General features: G+C 42.7%; 1 protein-coding gene across 23 annotated transcripts in view; it reads left to right on the top strand.

The window, feature by feature from the left end:
- DLGAP2 (DLG associated protein 2) overlaps window positions 1-27,936 on the top strand; it is a 465,415-nt gene that overhangs the window by 368,165 nt on the left and 69,314 nt on the right. For all 23 annotated transcript variants that reach the window (XR_010302764.1, XR_010302763.1, XR_010302762.1 and 20 more), the window contains 2 exons: window positions 2,763-3,832; window positions 19,595-19,806. Coding sequence is in view for 19 of the 23 variants with exons in the window: in XM_064145870.1 (XP_064001940.1) it covers window positions 2,763-3,832; window positions 19,595-19,806 (1,282 nt within the window). In the remaining 4 variants the exon portion in view is untranslated. The remainder of the gene's footprint in view (window positions 1-2,762; window positions 3,833-19,594; window positions 19,807-27,936) is intronic.

Below are 27,936 nucleotides of genomic sequence, written 5' to 3'. Positions count from 1 at the left end.
CGAAAAATACTTTTGGAAGATGCCCTGTTCTTAATTCAGTCTTTAAATATTTTTGTTATGCTTATTAAATGCCTACTGTGCTTCAAAGGAAAATGTTCAGATGTTCCGTGAGACACACAAACTACTCTAAGGCTGTGAAAGCAATGGAGAGAAAATGGTGTTTTTCTGTAGCTGAGCAAGAATCATAGGGAATCAGGAGGGATTAAAAGCTGTTGTTAGATGATCTGCTGCAGTGCAATCAAGTCATGTCTGTTACTCCTAGGTATGTAACAGGGTGAATGTGTCTGAAGGCTTCTGGGCTGTTTGATACTGTGTGAAGCCTAAAGAAATCAGCAGGGGCCAGCAGTTCTGTGCCAGAGAGGTTGTTTAAATGAGTTTCTTGTTTCTGTCTGACTCTTTCTTTTGTCACGGATCTCCAGCATACCCTTCCTTTCATCGTTTTTAACCCGTTGGTGGGATGTAATGCAAGAGTTACCTTCATTCATAGGTGTGCAAGATTGAGACAGAAAGGGGCTGCCTGTCATCGTGCTGTCGGTTTGACAGAAGAGCCTCCTCTCCCTCCCTCTGGCTCTGTCACTGCAAAACCAAGAGTCAGCACAGCCGCAAGGGCTTGGGAAAGTGTTGCCTGTATAACAGTTTCCTTTCCTGTAAAAGCAGAACACTGCCTTGCACACCTCATGGGATAGGAAGAGCTAATGCAGTAGTCTCTGCCAAGCGCTGTGGGAACCCTTTATGGGAAGCACAGGCTAAGTTCAAAACATAGGCCATTATTATTCCCTGGATAATGCTTGGCAATATCCTAGGTTAAGTACCATTAATTACAGTGCTACTTACGTGGCTGGCTCCCAATGCAGCATTATAATCTGCTACCTTGTCTATATATAGCTGTACTTCTGGTTGGATAATCAAAGTTACCTTGTGTCAGAGAAAGTTTTATTTCCTCTTTGTAACCACTTCTGTGCCGACTGTTATAACCTGAATAGTGCAACAGACTGAGCACCCAACAGTAATAGGCTTTCATTTGAGTATGAAAGTAGACAAGAATTGTCTGTACTCACACAAACATCAATTTCACACCGCGAGAAAGTCTGGAGGTGCCATTTGGACCCTTAAATCCGTCTTTGACTTCCATGTGGCAGGATTATGCCTAGGATGAAGAATACTTTAATGTTTATTAGTTTAATGCTACATTCATTTAAAAATATTATGTGAAGCTCTGTTAAAATTAGGGTGTAATAACATTTTCTGGCAATCTTCCACTATAAGAAATCTAGGTCATTTAGGCTGTGAGACAGGTGATGCTGAAGATTTGCAGCAAATTGCGTTCTCTGCTGAAGGTATCATGACATAACACTTATTAGCTGAATAAAATTGCAGAAACGTGGCTATTGACCTGCTTCATTACCATATCCAGGCACTGAGTTTTCGCCAGCAATAGGAATATGATTTATGATTATATTTTCATATGCTTAGAAACTCCTGAAAGTGCTGCTGGCCGCTGTGTTATTTCTACAATCTGCTCTCCAGTGTCTGGTTATAATGTTTTATATATATATATATATACACACACACACATGTTCTCTGGCTTCCAGTCTGGCTGAGGCCTTCAACTTTTTTTGTGTTGGGAACCTGTAAAAGATTATTCAGAGTCCTTAGAAGACTGTGCTAAGTGGGTTGTCTAAACACTTAAGCATCCATCTGAGCTTCTAAAAGATTGTCTTGCATCCTGTATCTTTGTCTACTTTGAAATGTTCTTTAAAAAAGCTGAAACTGCAAAGTGAATGTGAAAATCAAATTGAAGCATTTATGGGCGTTTTCATTTTCTGTTTGTAGCATTTGACAGCTGCAAGAAATTCCATGAAAGAAAATCAAAAATGGAAAGCTCGAGTATCAAAACCTTTGTTTACCAGCTACTCTTATTTGATAATTGTGCTTGCTTAGTAACCATGACCTGGACCACATGATCCACAGGAATAAGTAACTGAGTATATAAACCCCCCTAGCTGGTACCTAAAGGTCTCCATTTTATCAGGGATAATATAGAGTCATGAAATAAGTATTTTGTGATTTGGACATAGAAAAGAAAAACCTGGGTTTTTAGGCAGCAGAGAGAAGACTTTACATATGTGGTAGTAGAGATAATGCTTCTGAACTAAGGATAGCAGATGTCCAAATAGTATGAGATGCTTATTCATAAACTGTTTAGTGGTATAAAAACTAAGCTTTATTTCATAATGTTCATATTCTTTTTTCTCTTTGCTGTTTATTATTTACAACTGTAGACACTGTACTTGAGATTCTGAAACAGAGATTTGAGAACATAAACTGTAATTTGTGGTGTGGAGATGGCTCCACAGAGAAAGGATACATTTAGGTGAAGGCAGCCCACTGAGAAACCACAGAAATAGAACCTAGATCCATGTAACTTAAGTGACTACCCAAAAAGGTTCACATGTGAGTTCCAAATATCAAATAATCAACTGAACATTTGAATGTACCTGTTAAATCTGAGTATATTTGCATGACTAATAGCTTCATAAAATTTAGAGCTGCGAGCAGACAGTTTTCCAAAGAGGAAGGAGGCAGCATTCACCCCATAATTTGCTCATAGTCAGCAATTTTAGCCAGTTTTAAAATGGTGAATGGAAGTCAAAGAATGGTGAGACTTTCCATCAGCCTCACAGTGAGAAGAGGTTTAGTTTTGCAGCGTACTTGGACTTTGCAAGTTAATGTAACAGAGGTTTTGTATGTTCTCCTGACAGACCAGCAATACTCATGGTCGCCTTCTCAGCACTTCAATGAAGAAAGATACTCTCCCGCTCCGAGGAATATGAAAGGATTATCTGGCAGTCGCAACCAACCACAGTTATGTTCAGCTCATACTTGTGGCTTAGCGTCCCCTGAAGATTGTGAGCACACCCACGACCATATCCACCATGGGCAGGAGCCAAGGCAATCGTATCTTCTCAGCCCCACGGAGAGTTGCCCGATGGACCATCATCGTTGCTCGCCGCGCAGCTCCATTCATTCCGAGTGCATGATGATGCCCGTGGTAATAGGCGATCACATGTCGAGCAGCACCTTCCCCAGAATGCACTACAGCTCGCATTACGACTCCAGAGACGACTGCACCATGGCGCACGGCAACCCCAAGATTAACCGCATCCCTGCAAACCTCTTGGACCAGTTTGAGAAGCAGCTTCCTCTTCACCGAGACGGGTTTCACACTTTGCAGTACCAGAGGACCTCAACGGCTGCGGAACAGCGCAGCGAGAGCCCGGGAAGAATCCGCCATCTCGTTCACTCTGTCCAGAAACTTTTTACTAAGTCTCATTCTCTGGAAGGATCATCCAAGGGCAACGTTAATGGAACAAAGGGAGATAGTCGAGGAGATGACCATCATCATGGGCACCATTCCAAGCATAGCAAAAGGAGTAAAAGTAAGGAGCGAAAACCAGAAAGCAAACATAAATCTGGAATGAGCAGCTGGTGGAGCTCTGATGATAATTTGGACAGTGATAGCACTTACCGAACCCCTAGTGTGGTAAATAGGCACCATGCAGATCATATATCCCATTGCTACCCTGAGGCACTTCAGGGGCACTTTGGGGATCTTTCATTGAAGACTTCTAAAAGTAACAATGATGTGAAGTGTTCAGCTTGTGAAGGGCTAGCAATGACCCCTGATGGTAAATATATGAAAAGGAGTTCTTGGTCCACGCTTACAGTAAGTCAGGCTAAAGAAGCTTATCGCAAATCATCACTGAACTTAGATAAGCCTCTGGTTCATCAGGAAATCAAACCTTCCTTGAGGCCATGCCATTACCTTCAGGTAAGAGGAAGATTTTCTTAAGATTTGTAATGAAAAATAGCATCACAGTTCATGCCATGGTCATTGTACAAAATACAAGGGTGTTCTGTGTATCTTTCAAAGAGTATCTGTGTGGCTCACCTAACGTGGAGGTGAGCGAACTCCGGCTTTTGTCCGTGTTGGTAGGTCACAGATTAGAGGCTATAAAGCCGGTGTGATATAAATGATTTTAAGGTTGGTGGCTGTGTTTTCATCTTTGGAGTTCACACTGAACTTCCCAGTAAGATCCGTGTATTGAGCTAAAAAGGAGGCAGTTCTCCCAGCGTTTTGCTGGCTAGAAAAACTGTTTCAAGTACCTCTGTGAATGAGTGATTTTAAAGACAAGCTGCGTGGAACTCAGGGAGATAAATATTTCAAGCCTGGCACTCAGAATATTTGTGGTCCTGTTCTGCACACCTGTTTATCAGAAACTGAGAAGCTCCCACTACCTCCTAGATTTAAACTCTTATTTTAGAAGCAAAAGGCTTCTTACTGCCTTTTGCTGCTCCAAGGTCGTGATATGGTACTGCACAATGACCTGGAGTTTAAAGTGATATAGGTTTGGAAAATAGCTTTCAAAGGACTTTATTTTATAGATATTGACATCATTTACATTACCTAGATCTGGCACAGCCCCATGACAAGCAGCATTGGCACATAAGGGCGTGCAGAGATCTTGGCAGGAACAGAGATGTCCAGTTCCTGTGGGCACTGCAGAAGCAGACTAGGAGCAACTGTGTTACTTCTGTGCAGAGCTCTCTCCCCTCTGAACAATAGCGGTTCTATAGTAAGGAGTCACACTTGAAGGGCCAGATCTTTGCACGTTCTTATGCAGACATCCAGGATCAATCTTCCTTACTGAAACAGGGAAAGTTCCTCATTGCAGAGAAAGGAAAATGAAGACATTGCAACCCTCATAGCATTACCATGCAAATTCATTCCAATTTAGACTGGCAGCTGTGGTATTTTATCAGATCCAAGTACAGTTCTCATGTATGCAAAACAGCCTGCACTTCCCTGGAAGTGTTTAATCTCACTCAACAAGCCAGAACTGGAAGCACATCATGTGCAGAAAATTGCACTTGTGTCTGTGTTCCTTAAACAAGGGTCAAGGCTTAGGGGTGGTGAGTGACAGACACCCTCAATCCCTCTTCCTTCCTATAGAGGAAGTAAGGGGGAGAGAGACTTAGAAATTTGAATAGAGGACTAAAACTACTTTAATGAAAATGCTAGCAATGAAATGAAATATGTGCAAAACTAATGTCAAACCCAGCATCCCTTATGGCCATTAGTCACTGTCACCACTGATGCTGTGGCGGAAGTCCCAGGCTGGACTCAGTAGCATATGGGAATCAAATTCAGGAGCTGGATTTTGGAGCTCATGGATTGAGATTGAAGGGAAAATGGACCAAGTACTTCTCAGATGCTGGCCATTGAAGAAGAGAGCTTGACCCTTGTGATTCCTCAGCTTTATCCAAATCTGATGTATATGGAATGGAATACCTCACTGGTCAGTTTTAGGTCACCTGGTCAGTCTGCTCTGAACCCCCACGTAGTATACAAGATTTCTCAGTGACTGTGGTCTGCACACCAGTTTTTGGTACTAACTAAACTATCAGGTGTTACCACTGCTAGAAGCAGACACTGTGAAAATGTGCTACTAACTATAGAAAGTGCAGTTACTGAGAAAAGTCTGAGCTGAAAACTAAAATCACAGGATGGAATTAGTTGTGTTCTACCTCAGACCAGGTCCCATATGCAGAGTTCTGATGTTATAGAGAAGTTTGGGTACAGCTAGCTTCTTCCTTACTGTGACATACTCCTGCACAGCAAACTCTGGTTCCTCTGTCCTGTCCTCTGAGTTTTGTGCTTTTCTTCTCATCACGTTTCTTCTTCCCTTCTCTTCGCATCTCATTTTTCCTTGCAGAGGCCACCTCTTTAGTGGGCCTTCTCTTTAGTGCTAATTTAGATCAGCATCATCAAGCTAATGTGAAACACAGTTCACAAGCTAATTTGGCTGTTGCTAAGCTTTAGATTAAGCCCCGTGACAAGCGCGGGGAGCAAAAAAGCATATTTTCTGCAGAGTCATTGCTCTGTGGTGTTTGTGAATTGGCGTGACTACAAGAAAGGAACTTTTCTCTAGTAATGAGGAAGGTTCATCCACTGGTAGGTTCATCGAGCTTAATGTCTAGGAGGTGTAGATTTGAGTTTTTGCTGCACCAAAGCCTTTGTGATCTTGGTTATTAAGCCCCTTTAAAAACGGGATGGTAGCCGCTCCCAATTGGCAGAGACCGCGTAATGGAACTGTGTTAAGATCCAAGTGCTCAGTTACTGCTGTCAAGAGTCTGTAGCTGTGTCCAAAGCAGCAATACCAAGAATTATGCAATGGGAATGTTCTCCTTACAAAACCTTAAAATAGGTGTTTGTAGAATCTGAATGTGCCATTCAGAGCACAGGTAACCTTCACATTGAGTGACTGGCCAAGGTCAGCAAACACTCTGTCAGTGTCGCAACTAAATGCTTAGTTTTGAGACTTCTATGTTGAGGGATGCTGTGCTGTCACACATTAAGACCAGAGATATAAGTCCCATTATTATCTCTGCCATGAACTTTCTCTCTGACTTAGGAAATTTAATTTCTTAATCACTGCACACTTCAATTATTCTATCTGCAAAACTAAGGAGAGACATTTACCTTTTCTCACAGCAGTGTAAGAAGCTCCACTAAATAATGATTGGAGAAAAGTTATCATTAGTTTCAGAAAGTGAGAAGCATGCCAGGATCTCTAGCCAGCAGAGTTTGCTGCCTTACTCCAAAATGTCTGGCAATAAGATTATGAAGTTGGTTATGCAGCAGCAGAATTCCCTCAGGTGCACAAGTGAGCTGATCAGCATGAACCCCTTCACCGGGTCTTGGTGTTCATAGCGTTACAAAGCATGATGTTAAAAGGCATTTCTCTCCAGGGCTGTCAGCTATGTGTTTTTTAAAGGAAAGCTGCAAAACTGTAGTCCTTCAGAACTCCTTCAGAAAAGAGTTTTTGAAGGCCTCTGCACATTATATGCTTATGTCATGTCCTACATGTGATGGTTTGGGTGTTCCCTGCCCCCCCCACCCCCACCCCCGCTTTGGAAATCACCCAGACTAGACTCAGCTGGCTCTGGAAATCTGATTGAAGGTTATTATTTACAGCTTAGCTCAATGCACAAGCAGATATTTACAGTAGATACAGTTATATACAGGAATATATGCAGTTATAGACAGGAATATATACAGTTATAGACAGGAATATACACAGTAAAGGCTAATACAGAAACACAACAGCCCTCCCAGAAACCTGGGTCCCCAGGAGGGGCTTCCAACTGCCCTTCCACCTTCTCCCACCCCTCTCTGCCTTACCCCAGTCCCAAGGAAGAATGGAGGTTCAGCCAGGGGATTAGGAAGCAAAGTGGATTAATCAGAGAAACCACAGAGAGGCTAGAGAAAGAAATGCAGCTTAGGCAATGTCCCAAGAAGAAGTGCCTTATCTATGTTTGGATTCTTGTTCTTATACCTCTCAGCAAGCCTATGAGCGAAGTAGACATCATCCTGTTTCCCTTTCACAGCCTGTGATCTAATCCTTCTCACCAAAATATTCTAGCTGGCTTCAAATTAGCACACTAGAGTTGAAAGCAGGTATTTCTTCAACCTAGTGCATCTCCAAGCTTAGTCTCTGGCACCTCTCTTTGGCCATCACATTTCCTTCTGCAGAGGCAGTCCCCACAGTCATGCCATCTTCTCAGATGGGGAATGTGCTGAAGTAAGTTAGAGGGTGTTTAGTCAGTGAGCCTTGCTCCAGTATGGGTGTTCATTTAGCCCAGAAGTGGACAGTTTCAGAGAAGTAAATTAGTAGAATTGAAGCTGTATAGAATTATTTTCTCATCTAAAGCTCCAGACTGTCAGATAGAAGAGCAGAGAGAGCCATTTTTAACTGTACATTGGTGGCATTTATCTGATTCTGCTGAATGATTAGCACTAGTTTTTACAAACTCATCTCTAATTTCTATTTTGAATCAGTCAAATTGAGCTACAGGTGCATTTCTAGACACCAAACACTTCTGTCACCTCAGCAGACGGAATAGCCCAAGCAGATCACACGTGCCTTAAGGCACAGTTTTGTATGGTTTTAGCTACAGGGCTGCTACTGTTTTCCATGTCAATTTTAGTATAAAATATGTTTAGAAAAAGATAAATGAGTTGTGAAATCTCTTCTGTCTTCATCAGCTGTTTTGGCTAATTAGGTTCAACAGGTAACCAGTGAAATGACTTTGATTTATTTCACTCTGATATAAGTAGTGGTGAGAAGCAAAGATTTTCAACAGAAAATAATGGTATGAGCTAGATAGCTGTGCTGAAATGGTGAATACAAAAGTGTCACTTATGGTTTCTGGAACTGAAATGCTTGTGAATGCTAGTTAAAGAAAAGTAACTCCAAAAGACGAGCAAGAGCATAGCACTCACTATTACTAAAGTTCTGGAGCATAGTGCTGTGTGTCGCTGATTAATATTCCTCCCTCAGCCATTCACCAGCCTGCAAAGCAGCAAGCAGTCAAGGTAAACACAGCACAAGGTACAGTGAATGAGTCAGCACTTAAAAAGAAAATAGCATGTTGTCTAAAAATGGCTTCAGCCCACTCCTCTCTTCCTAGTGTATTTAGGTGCTAGCGTCATCCATTACAGCAGTGGTACTGCTAGGCATGTGGGTAATAATGTCAGCTGTGTACTCTGCAGAGTGAAAGAAGGTATCCTGGGAGAGTTGGTATCTTAAAGAAAGAAGAAAAAGCAGCAGTTTTGAAAAGGCTCTGTGCTGGTATAAGTTTTGCCCACACAGAGGAGAGCTTTGAGGAGAAGCTAATGGATAAACAGGTATTAAGCCCTCAGTTACATTTTTTAGCAGGAACTCTTCTGGGGACAGGGCAGACTCCCCCAAACAAGACCATTGTCCTCAAGAGGCATACTACTGCTTCACACTCTACTCTCCATCTGCTTTGCAAGGATGGATGTCTTTGAACCCAATGCACCTTCCTGGGCTCTTTCCTTTTGCAAAGCTAGATTGTTTGCTTGATGTGAAGCCCATATATAAGCTAACACCATTCAATGCTCTACGAACTATTGCATGCTGCAGAGTTAGGCAGAGCTAGCAGAGTTTTGGTGCTAGCGTCCAAATCGCTATCACCCAAGCTGCCTCCACAGTGATTTGTGAACAGCCTCCACTCCAGAATTAACTAGGTTGTTTCCACAGCAGGAAAAGCTAGTATAAATAACAGGGTACCAGGGCAGACTGCATCCTAAACAGCATGCACACCTGCTCTACCATTTTGATTTCTACAGCCCATTACAGTCTCGCAAGGATGTCTCAGCTAGCCCTGTGGCCTCCTGGCAGGGAAAGGAAATGTGCAAGAAACCTGTAATGCCCAGACAGGAAGGGAAATGATAGGACAGTTAACGCCCCACAGTCTGTTTGCAGTCTGTGACATCTGGTCTGGCACCTGGGGCGTGGTTCCCCCTCATACAGAGCAGCGAGCTCAGCCACTCATATCGTTTCCTTGCAGTGCTTTTTCTACCCACCATGTCTCTGAAACACTGCAATTGGAATTTTAAGAACATTAGCTATATTTAGTACAGCTGATGCTTCCCTGTACTTACAGAATCCTGAGAGCTTCAGGTGTTACAAAACCCAGGATGCTTCTTAAATACCCCTTCCAAGAGAAAAACTAGAAGGGAGAAAAATAAAAATTAAAATAATTCAATAAATGAAGAGGTAAAGCTCTTGACCAGTACAAGATTACTTGTATCCTAAATCACTTCTGTTAATCAGCAACACAACAGTGCACTGCTTCATAGCCATGTGCTAGGAGATCCATGCTGGCTGAAACTTCTTCCCAAAGGAGAGAAGGAGGACTTCAGAGTTAGTATTTTCTTAAATCTACCAAAACAAGTCCCTATTACTGGTGAAATGTCAAATCTAGGAACTGAAAAGGGAGGCCGTGATCTCACTGCCCTTTAATCAGGGGGAATTGTCCTCCTTTATAACGTTAGTACAGTGTGCTGTCAAATGGGTTTTCAACATTCACTTCACCAAAGCTGAAGGCTGACCTTTGCAGTCATTACTCAAAGGTGCCACTGGATCTGAAGACGTTTTCAGCCAGGAGTAACTTATTATTTTATACGATCAGGGCAGTTGCATCTGTCAGACGAGAGTGCCAGCAACGCGCGCTGCGGGCTGTAATGCCTGCGGAGCCTCCTGTGCTGCAGGCTTGCTGCCTTGGGCGGGCTGAGCAGTGTAACCGCTTTGCCCACAAGGGGGCGACTGTAAATGATGGTGAAGCACTCAGAAACATTGCTTTGGGTATTGTTTCTTTTTCCATCTCTTTTTGACCATCTTACAGCACGAAGGCTGTTTTCTAAAGTGGAGTTTCACTTGTGCTTAAAAGGCTGAATGCATGGACAAAGTCGCTGCTACTTCTGGTAGAGGAACTGGGCTTCTGAGAATTGTGCAGATAGTGAAGTGGTACCCAGTAGCTACACAGGAAAAGAAAGAAATTAATTCCACCTCAGTGGTAAATAATTGGAGTCCTCTGGAGTTAACTTCAAAACTCTCAGTCGTTAGTTAAAATGAGGAACATGGGTAAGAGGCAAATATGTTTATATCTCCATAGTCTTTAAATGTATTTATGTTTTAAAGATATTCACTGGAGAGGGTTTCAGTAATAGCCTTAAACCAAGTTGCTAAAGAAGATGATAAAACTTCCTGCTTAGGTTAAATAAGACTGGTTTACTACAGGCAACCTTTTTGGTCAGCCCTTGGTGCGCTGGATCTTTTTCCCTCTCTAACCTCTGCAAGACTGGAGTTTGCTACATCTGCAGTCTCTGTGGTTCTAGGGGTGCTGCACGTGGTCAGTGGTTTGGGAACATCTCTCTTTTTATTCCTTTAAGGGCATTTTTCTCTCTTACTCTATACTTGTGTGATGGGGAATGGTCCGTGGAGTCTCTCCCTACACACACAGGTAATAACATGGCGACACCACTGAATTTCCTTAGTGTCTGCAGTGGTAAAGGGAAAGAGGTTTCCAGAGGGACCTCCAGGTAGGGGTGGCTTGCAAATCACGGAGTGTTGAGCATATGGATGAAGGGGCCAGTGATGCTTTATTTTCCCATTTCAGAAAATGGCTGGAACAGTAAGGCACTACCACACCTGCCCTGTGTCACACAGGGCCCAGCTGCCTGTAGGAGTGTCGAACGTGATGAAGCCAGTCCACAGGGATGCAGGTGGCCCTCCCACGAGTAGGAGCACATGCCTCGTGCTCATAGAGTCCTGCCTCTCACAACTTCAGCAGCCACAAAACCCAGGCTGGTTTTCCTCTCTGTGCAGTGCAGATAGCTTGGGTTCCGTTTGCTCTGCAGGTGTGATTCAGGCAGTTCAGGATACTGTACTAAAAATAGCTGCCAGGAAAACTTAGAGTTGGCTTCAGTTGCTGATATTGTAGTCCCTTGGGCCTCATCTGCTGCTTTCTCAGCCTGGCAGCCTAGCTGGCAGGTATATGTCTGTCTCCCTTTTACCTGTAGGGAGTGACAAGCTGCAATCCAGTTTAGGTCTTCAGCATTTTGATTCTTGCTTTTAACAGAATTTGCATTGTAATTAAACTAATTCAATTTACAGCGCAACTTGTAAAGGAAAATGTAGCTGTAAGCTGGCCCCAAAAGGCGGAGAGATAGGAGAAAGAAATTCTTGGTGTGTAACTATGGAAATGAATTGGCAAGCATAGCAGGTTGGAGGTTCTAGTCTTAGATGCCTCTGTGGACCTCCACTATTAAAATAATTGCTACCTTATGCTTCGCCTATGCTATCGGACTGGAGAGCGTCGCAGTGTTTCCCGTGGCACCTCCTACTGACCTTCTGCACCGCTATGTGCGTCAGCCTGTCTGGGGCATCATTTTCATCCAAGCCAGCCAGTGTTTCCTCTTCTGTACCTAGGTAGAGTTCAGGACTTAGTGCAGGCCAGGGACCGTTCCTGGTTGTCACACTAGTTCCTAGGCAAAGATTGCTCGATAGCATGGGTGGGATTGTTCCAGACCAGCTGACCTTCAGGCAGGACAGCAAGTCTCTATTTACCAGTGTATGCACAGCCCTAGGGCAATCATTGTACCCTTTTCATCCTTCTCTCTTGATGGATTACTGATCAGAAGCACAGCGAGTTGGAGCAGCTCACCAGTTCAGCTGAAAACCTACCTTTATTTATCTTTATTATGCTTAGCAATTTTCCAGGTAACACTTTAAATCACTTTACCATTACTAGCATTGCTTGAAAAGCTGGATATTGCTCAAGGAAAACTTGCCCCACTTAAGTTGATGGCAGTGGAATTTTAAACAGGTTAAGGTTTTTGTTGGGATGGAGCTAATTTTCCTTCTTAGCAGCTGGAATAGTGCTGTGTTTTGGATTCAGTATAAGAAGAATGTTGATGATACAGTGAGGTCTTTAGTGGCTGATTTTCAATTTCCCATGTTTTGCTAGTGTGCAGGAATACTGGGAGGGAGCATAGTCAGGACAGCTGAGCTAGCCAGAGGGATATTCCATACCATAGACCATCATGCACAGTATAGCATGATATAGTGTAGGGAATGGATCACTGTTCAGGCATCAGTCAGTGAGCAGTGAGCCGTTCTAGTGTGCATCACTTGTCTTTCTTTGGCCTTTATTTCTTCCTCTTTGTTATATTCCTTTTAGTTATTATTATATTATTATTATATTTTGTTATCATTATTATAATATTTATTAGTTGTTTAACTGTTCTTATTTCAACCCACAAGTTTTAACTTCTTTTTTCCAGTTCTCTTCCTCATCCCACTGGGAAGGGAAGGAGTAAGCAAGCAGCTGCGTGGTGCTTATTTGCTGATTGGGGTTAAACCACAACATCTGACACAAAGCAGCATTCTTGGTCACTTACCAAAGGAAATGTGCAGCCAAGTGGAACCCAGGTTTTATCAGTTGAATCCCTCCTGGGTTTGTGTCTTAGAGAGCTGTATATATGTATATGTATATATCTCCAGGTTCTCATTTGAGTACCAGCCAAGACCTCCCTTTACTCCAAGCTCAGCTCATATCAAAGGTCTGCCACAAGATATCAGTAACGTCCAGGCTTAGAAGGCTTATAGCGCAGACAAGCTCACCACTGCCATCTGACTGCATCTCACTCTACCATGGTGGCATTTGGCCCACATTCATCCAAACAATATAAACAAAGCCAGAGAGACCTCACAACTGTTTGCAGTATTTAATCGTCCAAGGATTCACGCTGTCGATGGGGACCAGTTAGGAAACATAGTGCTGGTTGTTCAGGTGTGGGTTTTGTTTGGTCTTGTTTGTTTCTTAGTTCATTACTGTTGAGATATCAGTTATAAATCCTTGTTTAAATGAAATGAACAGTCTTCTGTAGAAAATGCAGAAGTGGTGGCTGAGCAGTTGTGAGTACACTGGAGAAAAGTTGTCTTTCCATCAAGGGCCAGTTAGTGAATCTTTGCGTGGCGCTACACAAGAAAATGAAAATCAGGCAGTAAATAACAGTGGTACAAACGGTGGTTTGCCTATGTGAACACTGCCCAGCTGGTATATCTTGTTTGTGTTCTGTGGTATGCATGGGTGTCTAGCCTATTCCCTACTCTCCAGATTCCTAGATTCAAACTGTTTTTAACCCAGTCTGAGATATGTATTGTTTGTGATCCACGTGATTTTCTTTTCTTGTGATAGTCTGCCTGTTTGTAGCAAGCCCTGGAGGGAGTGACTGGTAAGGCCAGGATGCCTCTTACTTTCTCAGGTTAGCTCTTGTCTTGGTGGACGTCGTTGATTTAGGGAACTCCTTGCACTTCTGAGCTGTCAAGGATTTCAAGGAGTAGGGAGTGGCATCTGAAAATTAAAGCCAGTTCTGAGATTGGCTTTGTTAGTGGTGAGGAGTCATCCCTGGCATATTTGTCAGAGTTTTTTAATGCCTTTGCTGTATAATTCATACTCTCTGAACAAAGATCTAGTCTATTAAAAGGGGGGGAGGGGACACACAAACATGATAAAGAAAACCCACTACCAAACACAAAAAGAGGGGACTAGTTTGAAATATACACTGACAATAGCATTGAGATGTAGACACAAGGTTAACTGCTGAGGAGATAAAGTTTTGTTGTCAAATACTGCACTCTTCCCTTCTGCTAAGAGCTAGATGAGTAGAGTCTAGAGTCTGCAGTCAGTAAACAAGGGAATGTCATTAGTGTCATTAACTTCAGAAGACAGTTCAAGTAATTGGTCATTGTTCCTTCTTCAGCAAGATTATTGAAAGCAGAGGAGGTCCAGCTCCCAGCTCCTGCCTCCCGTTAGAATGCTAAACAAAAAGCATCTCTATATGCCTTGCAAGGTTGTTGTCTGCTTGCAGCTGTGCACAAAGGGTGTTTTTCAGAGGCTTCTTGCAGAAGGCATGAATTATGTGACAATATCTTGCTTGTATTTGAGATTGTGTCCTTCTTTTCCAGGGGAGGACTCCTCTTGTGGACCAAGCTGAGAAAGCATAAAACTACAAAAATTGCCTGTCTGCTATGTAGTATTTTGTATCTTCATTGCATTCTGTGGTTCTGTGATCTTATCCTTTGTTATGTCATCTATAGTCTAATTTCATGCACGGACATCCTCCTCTTCTAGTGAAATGTGAATGTATGTTACTAAGATATAGGCCATAATGAATATCTCAGTGTGTTTTACATCTGTATGCGAATTAAATTTCACAGGACTCCTGTCAGGTAGGTAATCCTCGTTTTAACCTCTGAGAATGAGAAATATGAAGAAGTGGTCATCAACTCCCTCAACTGAAGCTATATGTTTAGAAGTGTTTAATTTTAGGCAGTAAAGTACTATGCCAGACTTTAAGTAGATCAGCTGTTCGGTGGTGGGGCACCTTTAAAATTCTGGGTACTGGGAGCAAATGTCATAGAAGTGGGTAAAACAACAGGAGCAGATCTGTTCTGAAATGCCAGTGGCTGTGGTCATTTTGATTTCTTTGGCTAAATCCTAAACTGAAATAATAAAAAAAAAAAGCATTAACAGTGGTCAAAGTCCAGAAGAATGAATATTTCATTGATTATTCCAGTTTTCACACCAGTGTTTCTTAGGTGCAAAGGTGGGTGTTCACACTGCCAGCACTAGTTCCTAAATGTCAGCCTGCCTTCACCTGATTAAATACAAGCAAAAGCTTTTTCTCCCCGAGTGTAGTCACACACTGGAACAGGTGATCTAAAGAGGTTGTGGAACCTTTGTCTTTGGAAACATTCCAAATCCATCTAGACACGGTCTTGGGCAGCTTGCTGTACCTGACCATGCCTTGGGCAGAAGCCTGGACTAGAGACCTTCAGGGTCCCACAGAACCTCAGTGACTCCAAAATTCCTGTTTTGTTATGAAGGTTTGGAAAATTTGGCACCATTTTCCCTGACAACATTCTGTTGCTTACACACAGAATCTGCAGTCTGAGTATCATGGGACAGATTTACTGCCAAAGTCCACTTAGGAGTCCAAAACAATTTTCTTCTGAACTCAGTGAGAATACTCAGCAGGAAGGACTTGTAACAAAACACAGATAGTGATTTTCTTCTGAAACAATGAAATTGATGGCTATAATAACAAAGCTCGGGGATACCTGGGTCACAAGGCTGCAGCACACCCTTTGTTGTAGATGAAGTTCTGATCATCCCTACCCAGGCACTCCGTGCTTCATGGAAAGGCCACCAACTTCAAAGAGAGGAGAGCATGTTAGTTTATTGATTGGCCCTATCAGTTTGTTTATCATCCCTTCCTGGACACTCCAATGGTTATTGATTAGAAGCTGAGCAGTAACATCTTTGACAGCTTTTTCAGGAAGGAAGGAAAGAATACGGCTGCTCAGTTCTTGGGAAAAAAAGCATCGCAATTTTTTGTTCAGAAGGTGGTTTCAGGTTATTGATGGCAAATGACAGAAGGGCTTTTTTGCTGCCTGCAGTCAGGTACTGTAAACCCAAGAAAAAAGCATTTGGGATTTTTCTTGCTAACTCAAGAGACCTTTTGGTTGGTTCCTTTTGGAAACTACTCTGATGGAGCTATCTCTCCTAAATGCCTTTTGTATGGAATTCGAGGTCCTGCCTAAAGTTCTGGAGTTCACTCCCAGGATCAGTTCCACAAACTGCAGTAAGTGTTAGGTAGCAGGGTTTTAATGAGAGTGGCCCAAGGTGGTTGCTGTAAGGGATCACACATCACTGGCAGCAGAACAACCAGAAGATTCCAAATTTCCTCAACCTGGCTGTGCTCCTCGCAGCTGCACTGCCTGAAATTCCTGGGGGAGGCTCATCATTTTCTGTGATAGTTCTAACCAAATCAGCAGTCAGTTACAAAACGAAGTGAAAAGATCCAGACCAGCTTGTTACTCGTACAAAAGGAAATTCATATGGTAATCTGCCCTCTGAGTCCTCTGCGGGTAGAAACTGCAGTTACAAGGATTCCTCTTAACATCTAGAACAGGAGGAAGGCCTTTGTAGACAGTACAAATATCAGCACTCATCACTATATGCAAGTAGATAATTAGGGTAATTATTCCCAATTAGCAGCTGCAGGCCCTGCAGATGGGGATTTCAGGGGCTGGTAACTGTTTCTGCAGGTTGCAAAGCCCTTTTCATGGTTTGAAAAATACATATTTAGTGCCCCTCACAGATGCTGTTAAATGTTTTTGTTGAAATTTCAACATAAAATCCTTTCCTGCTTCTGCTTTTCCTTAAAGCCATATTGGGGCCTGGAATATGGTCTGGATTTGGAAAGATTTTTCCAAGTATTTATCAGCTAAAGTAAGTGATGAACCAGGCCAAACTCAGATGTTGCTTCTATTCTTGGTCCGTGAAGAAGAATAATGTCGAGTGCCCTTTTGTTGGCTTTGGGAAACAGCAAAAGGCTGCCAGCTGTTTTCCGAAGCTCTGCATGAGAGCCTCTGGCATAACACATTGTCAGACTTTTATGCCAGGCTCCAAAAGGTTTTTTTCTCTGTTCGTTGTATTCTGCTTCTTTGAATGGCTGAAGGGTTAAAAAAGAAACGCTTCTTTTAATTGTGAATGAGGAGTTTTGTTCAGTCATAAATACTTCTGTGGTAGGAGATGAGTTACTCTGGTTAAAGACGGATCCTTAGTGTGTTTGTGTGCACCACACAAGTGCATCACAAGCACAAATGGAGCAGTGCTGCTTCAGCTTTTAGCTTTTATGTGAATTCATTTAACTTAGGAATTCAGAAAGCAGAAGAATCGTAACGCAAAAACGGCAAGGTACATAACTGCAGAAGTTGTCTTTATGAAGCTCTTCATCAGAGTGAAGAATCAGTTTCTAGATGCTTTACTGTGCAGAAATAAGTCACTGCTATTGTAAAAAGATGCCCACTTCACCAGATAAGCCTGTGTTTACTCATTTAAATCCACTCCTTATCTACTTGTTTGAACACAGCGTTTCACACAAAAGAAAGTTGGGGAACTAATTATTGTTTTACATTTGAGCAAGTAAAAGTTTATTGGTGAATCTATTTTTAAACTCTCTACTTCGTTATCTTCAAACTAAAGTGAAGGAAAGAAATTTCAAGCGGGAACAAGTGTTCTATGGCAAAAAAAGTTTTGAGTTTTCTTGAAAAAAACAACAATATGAAGACTGAGCATAATAATTCAGGTTCAGAAAATGAAGAAACATAGCTTGCAGTGGGCCCATGCAGATGTCAGCAAATGCTTTTTCAGCATTTGGATTTTGTTTCTAGCTTTTCTAACATAAAGGTAATAAGGAAGCTTTAAGAGTGAGAGTATGTTTGTATGAGATCAATTACTCTTTTCTTAATTTAGCTCTCTAATTCAGGCTGGCGAAGTTACCATCATTGCAAGATGTGGCTTTAACAGAAATAACACAAACTTATGAAAATATGTTTATTTTACTACGTAAATGTCTTTTAGGTCTAGAATCTCAGAAGATCTTCCTCCAGCAGTAATCTCATACTACATCTTAGGAAATATATGGGGGGGCATCTGTCACATTTACAGCCTTCAAGTTTAGGAATAGTTTTCATATTTCCTTTCCAACCACCATCCAAAACCGGATAGTGCAAAAAAATGACAAAGGGGGTTTTGCATGGTTTCACCTAAATTTCACTTCATGTTCTGTCTTGTTACTTTGTGTGACAACAGAACTCAGGATTTTCTTCTCTGGTACTCATCTTTGCCGTTTTTCTGGTTTGCGTGATCTCTCTGCATCTATTCTTAGCCGACTTCATCTTCAGCTCTTTTTCTCTCCTGAGCTTGTGTCTTTATTTGTTCACTCCCTTTGAAAACTTCATTTCCACCTTAGTCCCTTTTTGGGACTCAGTGCACCAGATCTGTTCATCTAGTGTGTGGATAATTTGCATATCTTGAAAGGGCAGTAAAAATAACAAGCAGATCATATAAGCTATTTAAAGCCAGTCTCCAAGAGACTGGGAAACAACTGGAAGCATTTCCTTCAGCTTCACAGTGAATTCTGTCTGTGGGAGGTTTCAAATATGTTTGACTTGACTTTATTAGACATTCTCCTTTGCTGAAACTCCTTAATATATGTTTAACTCGAAGCTCAGATTTGTAGTGTGTTGGTAAATAGAGCCATTGTACTGTTTATTGTATACAAAACCGTTGTGTTGGTAAAGGATGTGCATCAGCCTATGTCCACTGATGTACTCTGTCGCAGCTTGCTTTCTAACCATGAGTCATTATAATGGATTTCAGAGAGTTACTGATACCCTTTAAGTTAAGTGAACGCTTAAGTGTGTTTCTGGATTAGGACCAGGGGACTCAGTACCTTGGAAGACTAAATGAAAAGCAATAAATCAGCAATTCTGGCAGAGGCAGTCTTGCTGAGTGTATCCATACATCTTAAAATGAGGATGATTTCACTTTGGACTGGAAAATCTGCTGCAGTTCCCTGCCAGTTTTTAGTGCAGAGATACTCATCCACCAGCTGTGAGTTGTCCAACTACTGATCTTGCTATTTGAGAAACCACCTCAGCTGAATGAAAGCAGCTGCAACCAAATGTATTGATAGCAAACTGGTCACGTTCCTGGTGTCTTACAGCCTTTAGGAACTGTTTTGCAGTTGCTAAAGAATGAAAGAAGTGAACTTGCTGATATTTTTTTTTCACAGGGGTTTGCCCTAAATCATAACCCTGTGTATTTCTGCTAAAATCACTGCTAACTGCACCTTAAATATTTCACTTGCTTTTCTGAAAAGCAGCCAAAACTCCACATGGGCAGTGTTGGTGAAAGATTGGTCAGCTTTCAATGAACCTTAAGGCTGAGACATCTGATGAAGTTACTGTTTGTCAGCTGAAAATCTGGGTGCAGACTTTGAAGAGGTTAAGCTAAACTACTTTCTGCAGTTTAGAATGTGTCTACACATAGATAGAGTAGCTTAGCTCACAAACCATGATTTTATTGTTCCTTAGTTTATGATATTTATAAACGTAAAATTTCCAACCTTGAAGTTGGAATTAAATTGCCAAATCACTTGGGTGACCTCAGAAATTTCTAAGTAATCTGCTTCTGAAGAATAAAAAAACACATTACTTGTCTTGGTAAAATGAAAAAGAAAGGAAGCATTGAAATGTATGAAAAGCATAAAGCACATTTTGTGTGTGTGTCTTGTGATCTCCATTAGGTACCTCAGGATGAATGGGGAGGATACCCAGCTGGTGGGAAAGATGAAGAGATCCCCTGCAGAAGAATGAGAAGTGGGAGCTATATTAAGGCCATGGGAGATGAAGAAAGTGGAGACTCTGATACTAGCCCCAAGACATCACCAAAATTAACAGTTCGGCCAGAGTCATTATTGAAATCCATGGGACAAAGACCACTGGGAGACCATCAAAAGTAAGTTTCGCTATGCTGTGCTTTTACACCTTTCTGAAAGCTGCTGTAGCCTGGGTAGTGCTGATAGTGAGAGAATATGATAACATAGTGAAAAAGCTAACTTTTGTGTCTTCCTTTCACCTTCCTATAATTACTGGATGTGAAACTGCCATCTTTCTCCACCCCTGCAACAAACCTACTGCTTCAGGAGAAGTTTGATCTGTTTTCTGTGGGAAATGTATCCATATTTTTATCCAAAGTTTAAAATGCTGCATGTTTCTTCTTGAGAAGGATTGCTTAGTGTTATAAGTCTCTGTTACCTCTGTTATTTCATTGCTGTCTCTGAAATAGAAAAGGCACTTTGTTCTGTGCTGGCTATGTAACGAGAATATACTTTCCTCATATGCTTAGCTTCTTGCATCTCCTGTATCAGCATGATGTTTGATGTATTAGCTATGCTCCATCCTACTCTTTTAAGCACATTGGGGCTAGCTTTGTTTCACTGAGGGTTTGGTGTTCTTTATCATTCATGCCACCTACCAAATTATTAAATAACTGAAGTAAACGTTAGACTCTGAGAAAATGTATCATTGTATGTATTTTCCAATAAGTCCTTAGTTTTCTCTCCTATTTATCCTGGTAAAGATAACTGAACTGTAAGTACAGCTCTGAAGGTGATTTCAAAGAGGTAGTCTGATTTTGAATCTGCAGCTTCATTTAACGTGCCTGGGTGTTTCTCACAGCTCGGAAAATTGATCTTTTTGCCTGGGAGAAATACATAAAATGAAGAAATTAAGGTTGAAACCTTTGCTCAAAGGTTGTTGATTGTTCTGTAGGTAGTACGGTGCACCATAGTCACTCACCTTTTCATAACACAAAATAAATCAAAACAAAAACCTCAGGCAAAACTTCTTTGGGCTTAATTAAATTGAATTCTCTAGCCTGCTGTCTGGTGGTGAACTACCAACTTTCACTGCTACTGAAGGGAACAGTTTCAACTCTCTTGTTTTGTATAGCTTGCTCATGTATCTCTGTTGGCTCAATTCAGATGCACAAATTGAGGTGTCTATACCATCAGCTCGCCCTAAGATTTCTGAGGTACCTTAAAGCAAGACTGGCAGGTCCCTGCTCTTCATTGGCAACTCAAATCCTTATGGCATCTCCAAGGATGCCAGAGACTTCTGTTTAGATAACTCAGCCAAATTCTGAATGCCATTCTGAGGGATTTGCTAGAATATTAGTTCCAATGGTTTAAACGTAGTTGATAATGTAATGTGATTTATAATATAGTCTCCGCGTGGCTCATTTCCAAAGATGAAAGAGTGAGCTCTTAATGACAGAGGTTGGAAGCAGCATTTGACTTTTTTTATATCTTCAGTCATTGTATCTGGGCTGAGATTTTCAGCCTGAGGATGCTTGGTTCCAGCTGAATTTGTGGAAGTCCCCAGGAAACTGAAAGAGTCTTTGATTTTCAGCTGTGTGTACATGCTGATAGAAGCAGAGAACTTTCAGAGATGAGGAGCCTGCCATTTCTCAGCCATGGCAGAGACATATGTGAATTCTTCAGTCCTGGGTTTTCTTATATGTGGCTCTGAAAGCTGAGGGTTGTGCAAAAGGGCAGTTGTCCTGATGGGATAAGATGTGTTAAGGTAAAGTGATCTAACATCTGTGGCTTGTTAAGCGTGACCCTCCTGAAGGCAAGAAGGAAAGAGGAGATGGCAGACTTTCTCAGCCTTTCACACACTGCCCATCTGTCTTCCTGGTGGTGAATTAAAATGTCTAGAACAGACTTGAGAAGTCTGACCATATACATTGAGAAGGGTTTGGAGTGGCCCCTGGGTGACTTGTCATCTGGCTCTGTTAGCGCTGTCCCAGCCACTGCCTGGCCACCTTCTAGGCATCAGTGTAGGCCAGGAAATGTGCCCAGAATGCAGTTTAGATGGAGCCATCCTGGTTTGGAAGGAATTCATATCCACTGTGGTACCATAAGCTAAATTCTTCTCTGAGCCAGGTATGACTTCACAGAATTACAGAACTATCAGGGCTGGAAGAGACCTTGAAGATCATCCAGTTCCAACCCCCCTGCCATGGGCAGTGACACCTCACAGGGTGCTCAGAGCTCCATCCAGCCTGGCCTTAAAGACTTCCAGGGATGCAGCTTCCACCACCTGTTCCAGTGTCTCACCAATCTTATGGTGAAGATGTTTTTTTCCTAACATCCAATCTGAATCCACCCACTTATAGTTTTGCTCCATTCTCCTTAGTGCAATCACTACCCAACATCCTAAAAAGTCCCCAGTTTTGGGCTTTGCAGTCCAAGAAGGACAAGGAGCTTCTGGGGGGAGTTCAATAAAGGGCGAGGAGGAGAATTAAGAGACTGGAGCATCTCTGTTACAATGAAAAACTGAGAGACATGGGACTATTTAGTATGGAGGAGATAAGGATGAGAGGAGACCTTGTCAATGTCTACAAATATCTGTAGAGTGGCTGTCAGGTGGATGGAGACAGTCCCTTTTCAGTGGTACCCTGTGACAAGACAAGGGACAATGGAGGTAAACTCCATCACAGGAAATTCCATGTCAACATGAGAAAAAACCTCTACTGTGCAGGTGGTGGAGCACTGTATCAGGATGCCCAGAGAAGTTGTGGAGTTTCCTGCTCTAGAGATCTCCAGAACTCATCTGGACACGTTCCTGCATGACCTGCCCTAATTGGTCCTGCTTTGCAGGGTGATTGGGTTTGATGATCTCTGGAGGTTCCTTCCAACCCTTAGCATTCTCTGATCCTATGATTCTCATAACTGCATGAATCCTCCAATGAGTCTCAGTAGCTGCCTAGACCTGTACAGATCCAGGCAGCATCTAGACTTACATATTCAAACAAAACATGTTTAAAGAAAAAAGTCCTTCTCACCTGTTAAAAGCTGAAGTCAGGTGGTTATTAGCATGTCAAATGTTGTGTCTTGTGTTAGTTCTCCATATACTGCAGTTACAGCACTCAAAATAATGCAAGCGCCAGTGTGATGCTGATGCGGGGTGCTGGAGTTACCAGCTGTGTGCCCACTTAAGGTTCCAGAGCATTTAGTGACATGGTATTGTTAAGGGCTTTGCTGAGAAGTTGTTGCCAACACAGTGCTGGGAAACGTGGAGCAGCCTGGCTGCTGCTGCCAGACAGCTTTTAAATGCTGGACTTGCCCTTAGGCTGATGAGCAGCCCCTTCGGTCTGCCCACATAGCATTCACGTTTGTTTCCAGTGAGCTTCAGGCAGAAACGTGGCAACTGTTCTGCCTCCTGTCTGTCTCTTTTGGAAAAGAAAATGCACATTTCAGCAGAACTAGAGCAGGCAGAAGTCTCCTTGTCTCACAGGAATACAAAGTGCTGGTCCTAAACCTGGATTTTCACCACACAGTCACAGAACCAGAGAATGGTAGGGACTGCAAAGGATCTCTGGAGATCATCTAGTCCAAACCCCCTGCCAGAGCAGATTCACCTGAAGCAGGTTGTACAGGATAGTGTCCAGGCAGGTTTTAAGTGACTCTAGAGATGGAGTGCTCTGCCACCCTCAGATTAAAGAAGTTCCTTCTCATCCAAGAATCAGAAGCCATCTCAGTACATATCTGTCTCCCTATCACTGCAGTGACTTCTTTTGTCTGACCGATTTCTATGAAGGATTTAGCAAAGGATGATGGTTATGGAGCCTTCCTCCCTCAGGAACACCCCTCCCTTGCTGAGTGCCCTCTGTACCACTGTTCAGGCAGCCGAGGCAGAAGGCAAGGTTTAGAGGAGCATTCCTGCATGCACAGCAGGGCTGAATGGCATTTCTGGCGTCTATTATGAGCAGCTGTATAATTGAGGATGTCAGCTACATTAGCTGGCTTTTTAACTTGTTTACCAGGGTGGAGGCAGCTAACATCTGGAGCCGAAACGAAGCTGAAGCTCTCCGTGTCCACCTGTTGGGTGACAGACTTGCTGAGAGGTGGGGTCTGACAGAGCACTAGCAAACCTTTAAAAATCAGAATGTTGATCGTTTGGGTGTGTGAGAACATGCACTGGCTGCAAAACACTTGCGGGCAGGAGTCCTAGGAGTGAGCCTAGTTCTGTCACCAGCTGAGTAGGACAAAGGGAAAGATAGAACACAGCCTTCACTTAGCCTTCAGCAGACCTCTAACGTGTGCCTGTTTCTCCCCTGAGTTTTATCAGGCGTCTTTGTAAGGAGCTTTGCTCTTTTCAGTTGTGTCTCTGCTTTGACAGAAGCAAAGCTCCTGCTCTGCTGGTTTGTGTTGCTCAGAAATTCACCGAGTTGAGCATGAAAACTTCATGAACAGTGCGATAGAAGTGCGCATTTGTACCCGGATAAATCTGAGTTTTCTTTACTAACGTATACATAGGTAGATGTAAGAGAAGCATTAACGTTTTGAACTGATTTCTTTGTAAGTTACTCTCAGAAAGGAGCGTATTTTCCTCCAAGTGGCACCAGAAGAAAAGCGCAGGCTCTGTGGCGGCGGGGCCGTGCGGGCGGCAGGAGCAGGGCACATGCCTGAGCGCTGCCATCTGATGGGCACCGCGGTCAAAGCGCTCGCACAGCCAGTCTGATCCCCGGGCAGCTTTCAGCCCAGGCCACCTGCTTACCGTCTACGCTGTGCCCAGGCGTACTGCAGGGACTAATCCTCTTGGAAACAGCCACCCTTTCCATAGGACGTGAAAGGTTAGCAGTGCAGGTCAGTTGTCCGGAGGGTTGCTGATGGACCTGCCTTCTTTCTAGGGGTAGCTGGAGCACAGCTGACAGATCACGCTGGGTTTCTCAACAATTAAATACACCCAGAAATCTCAGATACTCACAGAAGATAAATCCATTTCGGTGCTTGCTTTGTGAATGCTTTTTTTCCCCAAGACTAAATAGTATGTTGCACTACTTAGTCCTATAATGCCAAGTTGAAGGCCAGCGTAATTTATTATTACTATGAAATTACATTTGAGTGAAATACAATGCAATAAGGCTTGCTGTGGGGGAGACAGGACACACAGTTGAATCTGCTTCCTCTCCAGCTTTTTCCATTCCTGGAACTGTGCCAGCAGTCCCATTTATTGTGGAAATTATCTTGGCTCCCAGGAGTCCCAGATGGAAAAAACAACTTTTTTTTTTAGTTTACATTATCAATGGAGCTACAAAATCTTTTGGATGTCAGGTTTGGTATCCTATGTACAAATGAAGGTCTGGAGGGGAAATACAAGCCCTTTCCAATCAGTCCACTGTTTTCTGCTGTGCTGTAATGCTACTGAGGATGGAGTTAAAAGCTGTGTTGGGAGGCAGGTTGTGGTGGGTAGCTTGCAGAAGGCAGGTAGCATTCTGCTAGGTATTTTCCTTGATGGTAAATGGCAAAATAGCTGAACTAAAAGGTGAAACAAGGGAAATGTCCAAAATTAATACAGTGCAATCCTGAAAGAGAGACTGAACCACTGCTGATGAGTTGTAAGGGCATCCTGCTAACCTAGTGAGCATCATTTCTCTGTATTTATGACCGAAAGAAGCAAAACTAACACTGAGCTTCAGAAAGGAAAGCTGAATAGAAAATGAGAATTTGGGACTATGTGATGAAAAACAGCTCTGTGACTGAAGATAATATTGCAGTTATTTGATGTTCTCATTTTCAGGAGAGGAGTACTCAATATAGCAGTTATGTAAATGAACTGTAGCAGTATAGAAATAGTAAATTCCATTTTCAGTATCTCTTTTCTGAAGTGTTGCGAAAGACTGAAAACTCTTTGCCCATTTAGTCAGAAGGAATAACAGTACTGTTTAGCCCAAAGTTAACACGCTTTGTTTGAAGATCATGCTGGTATCACTCACACAAATGAATAGTCCTGCTCTGCTGAAGTTCTCCATTATGCTCTCAAGTGACTCATGGGAAACTAAACGCTGAAAAATAGGTTAAGCTACAATAAAATAAACTCAGCGACAGTAATTTGTACTTCAGTTTGTGAACATCTAATGGCTGACTTTATTGTGATATCTGATAGTCCAGATACCTTAAGATGATGATGAGTGAGCAGACAGGAAGGCAAGCAAGTAGGTAGGGAGCTTGACAGTGTGGTGTTTCAATGACGAATGAAATCTGCCATAGCAAAAGCTATCTGTTGGACTACCACAGTAGAGCTTTGATTTGTCCTGTCTATATTCTCCATCTAAGTCTCTGCCAGGTTTTGGCACCTATATGGAAGTGAGTGTCTCAAACTCACACAGGGTCACAGAGAAAGCAGCTGTATCTCCCCCGGGTGCTTAACACCTGTGCACTGGATGTTACTAAAGCCCATAGCACACTTGGAGAGCACAACACAGGTCTGTCTGTGAGCCACTCTTCTGCACAGTATCACGACTCAGGAACCACTTTGTGCAGTATTTTAAGTTTGTGTGCCTAAATAAGACCTGAAATGATTGATGTGTTTTCTAGGCTTATGGTACACCAGAGCAAATTAAAACAACCTGAATGAAAAATGACCTTTCCCTGCTCTTCCCCTTTGCAGAGCAGAAGATTGCATCTCTTCAGGGTCATAGTAACTCCTGCTGTCTTAGAGAATGTCTGGACTATGAACCAAGGCATGTCCCCATGTTCTGTTCTGAAGGGAATTAAACTTCAACAAGAAGATCACAGTATCACAGTATTATCAGGGTTGGAAGAGACCTCACAGATCATCAAGTCCAACCCTTTACCACAGAGCTCAAGGCTACACCATGGCACCAAGTGCCACATCCAATCTTGCCTTGAACAGCCCCAGGGATGGCGACTCCACCACCTCCCCGGGCAGCCCATTCCAGTGTCCAGTGACTCTCTCAATGAAGAACTTTCTCCTCACCTCAAGCCTAAATCTCCCCTGGCGTAGCTTGAGGCTGTGTCCTCTCGTTCTGGTGCTGGCCACTTGAGAGAAGAGAGCAACCTCCTCCTGGCCACAACCACCCCTCAGGTAGTTGTAGACAGCAATAAGGTCACCCCTGAGCCTCCTCTTCTCCAGGCTAAACAATCCCAGCTCCCTCAGCCTCTCCTTGTAGGGCTGTGCTCGAGGTCTCTCACCAGCCTCGTCGCCCTTCTCTGGCCACGCTCAAGCATCTGACAGCACTTCACTGTCAGAGCCTTTGACTCAGCAGGGATCACAGAGCAGCACAAGCTTCTCTGAGAGGTGGTAAATCTCAATCAAATAAACATTCTTACTTTCTGTAACCGTTGGTGCTAACCACGGCACACTTACCACCTGAGAAGGTGGAAACCACATAAGAAGTTTGAAAGCCCTGCATGACTCTAAACCTCTAAGCCTCTGTCTTTTCACCCATCTTTTCCAACCCTGGTGCCATCACCTTGCTACTTCATGATGAGCAAATCTGGGGGTATTACAAGCCATAGGCAAGTGTACACATTGGAAAGAATGGATGTGCTGCAGAGATTTTACACACTGAAAGTTTAAGCACAGCTTCCTTGCTGATGAAATTAATGTCCTCTTTCAGTGCTATCCACTGCTGCACACCACTGATGCAAGCCTCTTTTAATTTGTAAGAGTAAACTTAATTTTAGCATTAACTCTTCTTCTGCATTTTAAATTAGAAATGGTTTTGAAGCCATTTCTGAGAAATACTTTGAAATGAAGAGATGGAAAACAAATCACTAGGAAAGTAACTCGCATCTTTTATATTCTTTTTATTTATCTTTGGGTTTTTGCCGCAATCTTTTGACTCTAAAAAGTCTCATTACACACTTCATTAGTAGCTTTCTGAGGCCCTATAGTGTAGTAGCATCTACTCAGAGTCTCTGAGGGGTGAAATTGGAGATTTACTGAGGAGAGTTGGAGGGCTAATTACAAAGCCTTATCAACTAATAATGCAATCAGTGAGCCACTGGCACAGTCATGGTGCACTCTGCTGCAGGCAGGAAGGTCTGCATTAGATTAATCCACTGGGTTAAGAAGGAATGCTGATGAAAGGTAGTCATCTGACTACCGAGGAGGTGGCTTTTATGGGGTCAGAAGATGGTGCCCATCCTGTTTTCACTTGTAGAATAATAGGAAACACTCTTAAGCAGCCTTAGGCACCTTGTTCTCTTAGAATCAGCATAGTGTGAAACCCAGGGAGTCGTTGAGCCCAGATCTGCCTCATCGTAGTGAATAT

This window comes from Pogoniulus pusillus, chromosome 7 (genome assembly GCF_015220805.1).
Source record: "Pogoniulus pusillus isolate bPogPus1 chromosome 7, bPogPus1.pri, whole genome shotgun sequence".
NCBI lineage: Eukaryota > Metazoa > Chordata > Aves > Piciformes > Lybiidae > Pogoniulus > Pogoniulus pusillus.
The sequence above is the reverse complement of the archived record's forward strand: the minus strand, read 5'-3'. Positions and strand labels throughout refer to the sequence as shown.